The following is a 10,945-nucleotide window of genomic DNA, read 5'->3' on the forward strand; positions in this document are numbered from 1 at the left end:
GCAGCATCTCAGTGCAGTGCAGGGTTCTCTCCGGGTTCTTTAGGGTTCTCATTTCAGTGTAATTCAAGGTTCTCTCCTGGTTCTTTAGGGTGCTCTCATAGTACTGCTTTTGTGTGGACTATGTGCATCTCTGCTCTTAAAGCAGGGAAACTAGGAAACATGCAATTCTGTTTGCATACGTGTAAACCGTAAAGATTACATGGACTTTAGTGTCGCTTTAATTTTGGGGTGTGGAACTGGTGAAGTTTGATCTTTCATCTCTCTTCCTCCTCCTCCTCCTCTTCCCAGACACCCCGGCGGTCTCTGCTGCCAACGGCCCCTCCGCCACGGCGACCCTCAGCGACGACCTCGACATCTTCGGGCCCATGGTGTCCAACCCCCTCCCCTCCACCCACACACAGTTCTCTCAGGTAACTTCACACCTGCCATACCATCCCCACACCTGTGTCTGTGATTAACATAACCACACACTCCGCACACCTGTCTGTGATAACCACACATTCCACACACCTGTCTGTGTTACCACACATTCCGCACACCTGTCTGTGATAACCACACATTCCACACACCTGTCTGTGATAGCTCATTATATACATTACCCCTGTAATACATCATTAATACACCTGTCTGTGATACCATTCTATCTGCTCACCGGTCACTAATTCCATTCCATCCAGCCCCTCCTCTCAGTATTCCGTCCGTCTCTCAGGACTGACCCCCCCCCCCCCCACAGGGCTGGTAATTCAGCGGGGCGACTGGGTGGCACAAACAGTCTTTGTGAGGCAGAGACAGCGGCTCATTGTGTCGTATCTGAGCCAGCCACATGCCCCCCTCGCCCCCCCCCACCCCCACCCGTCCGCTTCTGCAGGCTGAGCAGAGAGGGAGCTCTGGGAAAGGAAGTACCCACCCCCCCTCCCCTCCCCTCCCCTCCCCTCCCCTCCCCTCCCCTCCGCAGCTCCTAAATACAACACAAGAGAGAAGGAAAGGCTGGACTGCCTGGCTCAGTTCCGCGGCGTAGTTAGCGCTGACCGCTCCAGTTAGCGCTGACTGCAGCGAGAGACGTGGATTAAACAGGTAGTGGGGTCATACGGGGGGGGGGGGGGGGGGGGAGTGAGCATGTGCAGTGGCACACGGAGTGACATCACAAAAGCTTTCTGTGCTTTCTCTCTCTGCACGGTGCCGAAACGCAGTCTGAGTCCGGACTGAAGCCTCTGCAGACCGCTTCCTCATTCGTTTACACCGCTGTGCGCCTGCGAAATGTGTCCCCAACATGCACCCCTGTGCGCCTGCGAAATGGGTCCCCAACACAAACCCCTGTGCGCCTGCAAAATGTATCCCCAGCATGCTACATCACTGTGCTCATGTTAAATGCGTCCTCCCAGCACATTACAGTCCAGTGCATGCATTACACAGGAGCTGCGTGTGTGTGTGTGTGTGCGTGTGTGTGTGTGTGTGTGTGCATGTGTGTGTGCGCATGCGTGTGTGTGTCTGTGTGTGTGCACATGCATGTGTGTGTGTGTGTGTGTGGGCATGCGTGTGTGTGCGTGCAGTGAACACTGAAAGCGCTGCTCTGAAAAGCTCGGCTGATTCCGGTGAGAGCAGCAGCCCTGGAGCTCCCCTGGGAGCAGCGCTGATGAGAAGCCTGTCCAGCCGAGCGCTTCTCTCAGACGTGTGAGCGGAGAGCCGCCCCGCTTCTGCCTGCAGGGGGCGACGGGCCGCCTGCGCCGCGCGGTTTACCGGCCACGAGCGGTAGGTCTGGCGTTCCCCCCCGGTCCCCGCGCGTTCCCCCGGCGACGCGCGCTTCCGCACGCGTGCTAAACCGCCGCGCGGCCACATTAGCGCCATTACTCTGCCGCTCACGCTCAAAACGGCTTCTCCTCTTTACGAGAGTCATTATCTCCAGGAGCTCGACGGCATCGCTGCTCTGTGTGTGTGTGTGTGTGTGTGTGCGTGTCTGTGTGTGTGTGTGTGTGTGTCTGTGTGTGTGTGTGTGTGTGTGTGTCTCTGTGTGTGTGTGTGTGTGTCTGTGTGTGTGTGTGTGTGTGTGTCTCTGTGTGTGTGTGTGTGTGTGTGCGCATGCGTATGTGTGTCTGTGTGCTTGTGTGTGTGTGTGTGTGTGTGTCTGTGTCTGTGTCTGTGTGTGTGTGTGTGTGTGTGTGTGTGCGTATGTGTGTCTGTGTGCTTGTGTGTGTGTGTGTGTGTGTGTGTGTGTGTCTCTCTGTGTGTGTGTGTGTGTGTGTGTGTGTGTGTGTGTGTGTCTGTGTGCTTGTGTGTGTGTGCCTGTGTGCGCGCGGGGAATCGATCGCACCGTTCCGCTGCTTCGCTCGATTGCCTATTGAGCCGCTTTCTCTTGCGTTTTTCAGGGGAAAAACAAGTTTTTTCCAGAAAATTCCGTCTCCGTAGGCGGAGCGATGTGCTCAGCGAGCGGAAAGTTCCAGAACTGGAAAGCGGGAAAATCTCGCTCTTCTTCAGGCACGCGCCAAACACTGCTTCATTCTCTTTATTAGAATGTGGATGACTGTAGGCAGGCTGAGGTCTGGAGGTCCTGGCTGGGCAATCCGGTGAGGAGTCTTCATCGTTCGTTTTTGGGGGTGAGGTGTGTGCGCTCCTGTTTATGTACGAGGGGAAACGGGACTCGTTTAAACGAGGAAGAGGACCGCGTGCAGGACGAGGAAGAGGACTGTGGTCAGGGCGTGCAGGACGAGGAAGAGGAGCCGACGGACGGCCAGGGTGCATTATGGGATGCGAGGCTGGGTGTGAGGTTTGCTGATGCTCCCACCCCGCTCTCTCCAGCCAGGCTGCACTTGAGAGAGAGAGAGAGAATCTGAGATTCGTACAGTGCGTCTGACACCCCCCCCCCCCCCCCCCCGTATACATTATTCATACCCCACGCTCGCTGCTCCCCCCCCCCCCCACCCCCACTGAGCGCCCGTAAGGATCACATCCTGTTAGACGGAGGGGAGAGATGTGCTCGTGTCGTTCTGTAAAATCATTTTGTCAGCAGGCCTTTGAGCTTCTCACAGCTGCCAGGATAATTCACCAGCCCCTCGGCTTCTGCTGGGTTTACACTGACTAGTCTATCACTTTAACTGTGTGTTAGTGTGAGTGTGTGAGAGAGTGTGTGTGTGTGTGCCCGTTTGTGTGTGTGTGTACGTGTGTGTGTGTCTCTGTCTCTCTGTCTGTGTCTCTGTGTCTGAGCTTGTGAGTGTGAGCGTGAGTGTGCATGCGTGTGTGTGTGTGTACGTGTGTGTGTGTCTCGGTCTGTCTGTCTGTGTGTGTGTGTGTGTGTGTCTCTGTCTGTCTCTCTGTCTGTGTGTGTGTGTGTGTGTGTGTGCGTGCATGTGTCTGTCTGTGTGTGTGTGTGTGTGTGTCTCTGTCTGTCTCTCTGTCTGTCTGTGTGTGTGTGTGTGTGTGTCTGTCTGTGTGTGTGTGTGTGTGCGTGCATGTGTCTGTCTGTGTGTGTGTGTGTGTACGCGTGCATGTGTCTGTCTGTGTGTGTGTGCGTGTACGCGTGCATGTGTCTGTCTGTGTGTGTGTATGCGTGTGTGTCTCTGTCTCTCTGTCTGTCTGTGTGTGTGTGTGTGTGCGTGCGTGCGTGCATGTGTCTGTCTGTGTGTGTGTGTGTGTGTGTGTGTGTTTGTTTGTGTGTGGTTGTGTCTGTGTGTGTGTGTGTGTGTCTCTATCTGTCTCTCTGTCTGTGCATGTGTCTGTCTGTGTGTGCATGTGTGCGTGCATGTGTCTGTGTGTGTGTGTACGCGTGTGTGTGTGTGTGTCTCTGTCTGTCTGTGTGTGTGTGTACGCGTGTGTGTCTCTGTCTGAAAGCGTCTGTAGGGCAGTGTATTAACCCTTTGGCTGCTCCTCCTGCTGTAGCACTGAGAAGAGGCTCCAGGGTCTTTTTGTTTTGTTTTGTTTTGTTTTGATTTTGGCAGCCAGCGCACTGCGAGCTCCGCATTTATCATTTATCAATCATCGTCTCCGCTGAATTCTAATTTGATGCTGGCTGCCCGTTGTCATTAACTTTCCGTTTGACTGACGGTGCAGTTAAATGCGAAGGCACTGGGACTGTGACACAGTTTTTGTTGTTTTTGGCTTCCAGCGCATTGGATTTGAAGTGAAATGATGAGTACCAGGATGCATTGCGGACCGTCGACTTAAATTTGAGGTTATTCCCATCCATTTTGGGTTATCCACGCAGTAATGACTGCCCTTTTTGTACCTTATGCAAGGCCCAAGGTCTCCACGTCCTCAGAGATGCCGTGTATGTAAGAGGTGGACAGACCCCGTTAGCCTTCGCTGTTTCCGCCGCGCAGCGTAGCTGCAGTTGCTTAGCCTTGTAGCGGGTACAGGGTGAGCACTTGTGACAGCCCAGGAGCCTCGCCGTGCCCTTTCGGCTAATGAAGTGAACGCTCTTCCTGGTTTTATTCTAAAACAGAGCTGTGGACGGGCGCTTAATTGGGTCTGTGGCAGTATTTCTGTCCACTCGTGTGTCTGTCAGAGGAAAGTCGTGGGGTTTATTTCAGGTGTTGTACTTTGGAGCTGGATGCACACACACACACACACACACACACACGCACACACACCCTCACTTTCCCGTCTGGCGAGTGCAAGGTGGAGAAGCTGAAAAGACGATCACAGGCCGTCTCTCCGCGCTTTACTCTTGCATTCACCCAGAGCCCCACCTCCACGGTGTTCTTTTCCCATCATGCCTCTGTGATGGAGTCAGCTGTCACAGCTCAGATACGTACACGTTAAATGTTTACAGGTGTAGGCATGTGTACGTATTTGATGGACCAAGAGGCATCGGTATTTGTATGCATGTGATGACGAAGCAGCAGGTGTATGTATGTGATGATGAAGAGGCAGGTGTAGGTATTTGTACGTATTTGATGATGAAGAGGCAGGTGTAGGTCTTTGTATGTATGTGATGATGAAGAGGCAGGTGTTGATGATGCACTTGTCCCCCCCCCCCCCCCCCCCCCCCAGGCCAGCTCCAGTGATGCTGCAGGTGTCCCGGCGACCGCAGGAACAGGAAGTTCCGCCCCCGCCCAGGGAGATCTGGACCTCTTCAGCGAAAGCAGCTCCAAAGCAGACGACTCGGCCAAGAAGCTGCTGTCCAAGGACTCCATCCTGTCCCTGTACAGCACCAGCAGCATGGGCCAGCAGCCTGCGCAGGGTACTATAATACACACACACACACACACACATACAATACACACACATCCATCCTGTCCCTGTACAGCACCAGCAGCATGGGCCAGCAGCCTGCGCAGGGTACTATAATACACACACACACACACACATACAATACACACACATCCATCCTGTCCCTGTACAGCACCAGCAGCATGGGCCAGCAGCCAGCGCCGGGTACTATAATACACACACACATACAATACACACACACTATACACACCTACAATACACACACATCCATCCTGTCCCTGTACAGCACCAGCAGCATGGGCCAGCAGCCTGCGCCGGGTACTATAATACACACACACACACACACACATACACATACAATACACACACATCCATCCTGTCCCTGTACAGCACCAGCAGCATGGGCCAGCAGCCTGCGCAGGGTACTATAATACACACACACACACACATACAATACACACACATCCATCCTGTCCCTGTACAGCACCAGCAGCATGGGCCAGCAGCCTGCGCCGGGTACTATAATACACACACACATACAATACACACGCACACACACACACACATACAATACACACCTACAACACACACACACACACATACAGTACACAAACATAAACACACTCGTATCTGCTCTGACACGCACAGGCATGCAGTCACGCACACACCTCACACGCTCAGACACTTCAAATCTCATGACTCGTGCTCCAGTAAGCAGCTCTGGCTGTACGCTTCGTTCGTACGTTTATTCATGTATGTACACCAGTGGCGTGCTGCAGAGGTTCCCCTGGCATGGGGCTCCTGGCAGCACCAGTACCAGTCCACAGCCTGCGTCCGTCTGCACGTCTGCCTGTCAGCCGCTAGCTAGCGCTTAAAAACCCGCCCTCTGACGACTCCGTCACTCCCTGCGGCTAAGTGGATCTGAGACGCTGTACAATTATCGCTCTTCAAATTTAAGGGGGGTGGGGTGGGGGGGGGGATCAATTATTTAAGTGCTCCTCGTCTCCCCGGCCATCGGAGCGCCGAACGGAAGTCTTCACCTTCAGCCGCCGCACTTAAAAAGGAGACGCGTTTCAAAAGATTCACAGAAAAAAAAAACACAGAAAGGGAAGAAAGGGAAAATGAAGGCTGAGGTGGCTTTGATCCGGTGGCTGGGGGTTTAATAGGAGCTTCTTCCGCCTGTTTTAATTCCCCTCAAACCTTCGGTTTCAGTGTTTGGGGTGCATGTGAGGTGGGTCTGCGTACCCCACATCTCGGGACAGTTCCCGGCCTGCCGCTCTCACCTCGCCACCCCCACCCCCCCCATGCCTAATTGTCCCCCTCCCCATTTTTATTTTTTGGTGAAATAATCCCTGCTGGTGTGTGGTTCTGAAGAGCATGGCTAGTGTGCATCATTAGGTGGGTGCTGCACATGGGTACTGGTCACCCCCCACAGTATACAGAAATAAGGTCCCATATTGAAAGGTGCTATATAAACAAATTTCTATTATTCTTATTCTTCTTCTTCTTTCTGAATTTGTATTTCCATATTTTTATGTTTTTTTCCAGCTGCCATGTTCATGGGACCATCCCCAATGCAGTTCCCCACCCAGCCCCCCCCCTCCACCTACCAGGGCTTCCCCGGGATGGGCGGAGCCATGCCCCCCACCACCATGATGGGGGCGGTGCTGGGGCAGGGCGCGGCCATGATGGGGCAGAACGCGGGCATGATGGTCGGCATGACGATGCCCAACGGCTTCATGGGAAACGCGCCGGCCGGGGTGATGGGGCTGGCGCCCGGGGTGATGGGGGCGCAGGCGGGGGGCATGGTGCCCCCCCCCCAGAACATGTACGCCATGCAGCCGGGCCAGCAGGGGCAGTGGAACATCGGTCAGGTGAGCATCCCCCCCCCAGGTGTACTGACACTCAGACACTGACACAGGGAACCCGTCTCTCAGTGGGACACTGACAGAGGCCAAAGCCGTGCGGTAGTCAGCTGCATGTCTGAGCGCCTGTCGCTGGAGCCTCCTGTCGGTTGTGACCTGCGTCACATGACCGTTTGAAACTCTCTAGCCCTGTAGACACCGGGACATCTCCTGCAGATTACTGACATCTTCTTTCTGCAGCACGTGAACCAAAACGTCTTCTTTTGTGCAATTGTGTTTTGGTTTCACTTATGTCTCAGGGATTGTTTTCACATTTTAACAGTGTCTACAAAGTTAAAAAAAAAAAAAAAGGTTTACGCTCAAATTCACGTCGCTTAAGAAAGCACCTAACTTCACATGACCCAGCAGTTTTATTCTAAACCGTCTGAATTCACGAACAGCGGAACCGCACTGAGCATGTCCGTAAATCGCAGCGGTTTTTGAAGGCTAAAAATAGACGAGCTCTCCTCTGCCGTTTCCCTCACCCCGATAACGCTCGGAGGCCAGGTTTCCCAAGCAAGGGCAGCGTCTCACAATAGCGCCTCATGCATATTCATGAGGGGGGGGGGCGGAGCCGGAGAGCCTCTGCCTCATTAGCATAGCGCTGGTCCCGGAGCAGCTGTGCGCTGGTGTCTCTCAGGCTCGCGCGGGAAGCTCCGCTCGTTAGCGCTGCTCGCCGCGGCGTTCTGTCTAAACAAAGCGAAAATGCGGCCGCTTGTTTTATTTTTTATTTTTTTTCCTTTTTAAACGGCTAATAAATGAGGTTTGTTAGCGAGAGTAAGGAATTAAAATGGAGGAGTGTGTGTGTGTTTGCTGCTCTAGTTCTGAGGCCTGTTTGATTTTTTTTTCTCCTCTTTTCAGGTGAACCAGCAGATGTCCGGGCTGGCCCTGAACGGGGCGGGGGGGGCCGTGGGTTTCGGACAGCCGGGCACCGCCATGGGGGGCTGGGCACCGCCACCCTCGGGACAGACCCTCAGCACGCAGCTGTGGAAGTGAGCTCCGGAGGGACGGGTGCGTGGAGGGGGGGGGGGGGGGGCAGTGGGGGGGGGGGGCCCCCCTTGTTTCCTAGCCCCTCTGTCACTGCCCACACCTAGCCCCCCCCCCCCGCCCCCTCAGCCTGAGTTTTACCCAAAATACTGACTCTCAGTTCTCCTCTTATCCCGTCATTATTACTCTGAAGAGCCTCTGCTCTGGCCGGTCGGTGTTGATCGAGTGACCGAGGCGTGCAGTTAAAGCAGACCGGCACTGTCGTCCATCTTATTTTAAACTTCAAAAAAAGAAAGAAAAAAAACAACAAACAAACAAAAAAAATACTTTTTTTTTCCCTTTTCCTTTTTTTCTTTTCTTTTTTTTTTAGTTTTTTTTTTTAAAGCATATCAGCAAAGATGCTGCTGGACCAATTATAAAAAAAAACCGTCTAATATATCATTACCAAATCAATAGTGAATAATAGTATTTAAATGGATGAGCGATGGCTATCATGTCCATGAATTTCCACTCCTGTGTGTACCTCCCAGACCCCCGCCGGCGCCCCCATGCCCCCCATGCCCCCCACCCCCCACCCCCACCCCCGGCGGCGTCGTATGAGAACATGTCCTGAATGTTTCCCTCGGTAGAGATATCCGAAAACACCCCGTCTCCCTCCGCTTGGTCCCCGCCGGCCATCTCCTGGGTCCGTACCGTTACTTCCTCTTCCTGTGGACTGACCGTGCTCGTCCCAGAGCAGCGCGGGGGGCGGGGGGCGGGGGGGGGACCCTGGACGGGACACGCCGGGCCTTTTCGGCTACGGCAGGCGGCCGCTCTGGCAGGGCGGGAACGGGAACGTCCGGTAAGGATGTGAAAAGGAACGAACGGAGCGTCCCCAAAACGAGCGTTTCAGGAGTTTTTCCGCGAAACGCAGAACAGGGTCTCCCCGCCCCGCCCTTAAGGAACACCACTCAGATCTCATCTTCCAGGTTTTATTTCTGTAACGTGTTTACATTTCTGGTGCCTAGTACAGAGGAAAACATGTCATTTCTGTGCATTAAAACAGTGAATAGCCATGAAACCGCTTGTGGTCCCGTTTTGTCTCAGTGCCTCGGAAGCGTTTGTTTGTTTGTTTGTTTGGTTTTCTGTTTCCAGCTGACTGTTCGTTTGAAGACGGCGGCGCTGGCTGGACTCCTTCGGTTGGTTTTGCATGGTTACAGCGCACCGTGGCGATCCGAATGGTGCCGCGGTAACCTGCCCGGCTTGCCTGCACTCAGCCTGCCGAAATCAGGAATTCCGCTTTCCCTCACGGTTCCCCAGTTCCTAACGGAACGCCAGGTGTTCTGTCTCAGGGACGATGGTCAGGACCGCTCTGTTTATCCAGTGTGTGTGTGAGTATGAGATCTGTCCGTCTCAGGATCTGGCCGCCATAGAAACGGAGAGAGTAGTGAAGTTCAGTCACCCCTGCGGGGGTTGTGGGGGTTGGGGAGGGGGGGGGGGATGTCAGCGCAGGAAACTCGGGCCTGGACCCCATTTCACCCGGGCCTGGACCGCGTCTCACACCTCGATCTGCACGGAGTCCTTCCATCGCTCGTTCCCCAGGTTCACCTTCTCCGTGCGAGTGTGCCACACCAGGACCTGCGAAACGGAGAGAGAGCTTAGGAAACGCAGCCCGGAACGTCCCGACAGAGACCCAGCGACTCCGTAACCCCCTGGACACACGGCTACAGCGACACCGCCATGCCAAGCTGATCACATGGCACAAGAAACCTGACTGAATGGCTGGGCACCATTTGTTTAGAAGTTTTTTTTGTTTGTTTTATTTATTTATTTATTTATTTATTTTTACTTCCCACAGAGGTATAATTGTTGGTGCTGACAGCTGACAGTTCCTGCGTATCTTGGATCTTTCGGAAATATAAACGCCAGAGAAAGCAGAATATAAATAACTTTCGTCTGTTGTAGAAGAGTAGGTTTATTTTGGCATGTTTTTTATTTATTTATTCCAAGTCAGTGTTCTAGAACTCTGTTGCTTTCAGTCACCAGCAGCGATTGTGACATCATCATTAGAATTTTCAGTTAAGAACATTCCAATGTCATATTTGTGACCTCACAAAGGGTTGAGGGTGTATTCAGTCCCTTGACATTCCTCCTTCATCTGTCCGTCCTCATATTAATATAAAGGGGTTTATTCTCTTTATATGCCAGCCTGTGGCCGCTCTGGAGCCTCTGCAGAGAGGGGGGACTGTGTGCGCAGAGGCAACGCCACGCTCAAGTGCCCACCGCTAGCTTTTCACCCGCTACGCCCGGCTAAGCCTGTCAGTCTGCGCCCATGGAGCCGGGGGCTGTGTGTCTTCAGCCCGTTCAGCCCGTCCTGTGTGATGGACAAACCCCCCCCGACACCCCCCTGCTCTGTGCCCAAAGACGAAGGAGGAGGTGCCACTCAGCCCTCCTACGGACAGCGGGGGTGATCTCTGCGCTCTTTCGGAAGTGGGCAGCTGTGCGGATGGGAGACGGAAGCTTCCGGAAAGGAGGAGGTGCGGGAGCGCAGCGTGGAGGATTTGCGCCGTGAGGCGAATGCGTTGAGACGGGGAGGGGGGGGGGCGGGGGGGCTCTGAGGATGGGGGGGGGGGGGGGAGCTGGGGGGGGGGGGGGGGGGAGTGTGGCAGATTGACGTTAATAAGACGGAGCCCAGCCCAGCTGCTGCTGCTCTCTGCTCTGCCTCACTGACGTCTGCAGACACTGATGAGCCTAACGACTGCTGCTTCAGCCCGCCACAGCACGGCATGCTGGGAAACGCTGACCTCATAATGCCCGGGAAAATCTCTTCACTCAGGGGACGCCTCACTTACCCACACACTCACACACACACACACACACACACACACACACTCTCACACTCACACACACAC

The 10,945-nt window shown here is 54.2% G+C and overlaps 1 protein-coding gene and 1 pseudogene across 4 annotated transcripts in view; one reads left to right on the forward strand and one right to left on the reverse strand.

Annotated features, from left to right (window-relative positions):
* Positions 1 to 8,094, forward strand: part of LOC118221289 (stromal membrane-associated protein 1-like) — a 52,043-nt gene extending 43,949 nt beyond the window's left edge. For all 4 annotated transcript variants that reach the window (XM_035406232.1, XM_035406233.1, XM_035406230.1 and 1 more), the window contains 4 exons: positions 289 to 410; positions 4,984 to 5,173; positions 6,712 to 7,037; positions 7,929 to 8,094. In XM_035406232.1, coding sequence (XP_035262123.1) covers positions 289 to 410; positions 4,984 to 5,173; positions 6,712 to 7,037; positions 7,929 to 8,063 — 773 coding nt within the window. In that variant the 3' untranslated portion in view covers positions 8,064 to 8,094. The remainder of the gene's footprint in view (positions 1 to 288; positions 411 to 4,983; positions 5,174 to 6,711; positions 7,038 to 7,928) is intronic.
* Positions 8,095 to 9,011: 917 nt separating this feature from the next.
* Positions 9,012 to 10,945, reverse strand: part of LOC118221667 — a 4,294-nt pseudogene continuing 2,360 nt past the window's right edge.

The sequence above is a fragment of the Anguilla anguilla genome, chromosome 2 (assembly GCF_013347855.1).
Source record: "Anguilla anguilla isolate fAngAng1 chromosome 2, fAngAng1.pri, whole genome shotgun sequence".
Taxonomy (NCBI): Eukaryota; Metazoa; Chordata; class Actinopteri; order Anguilliformes; family Anguillidae; genus Anguilla; species Anguilla anguilla.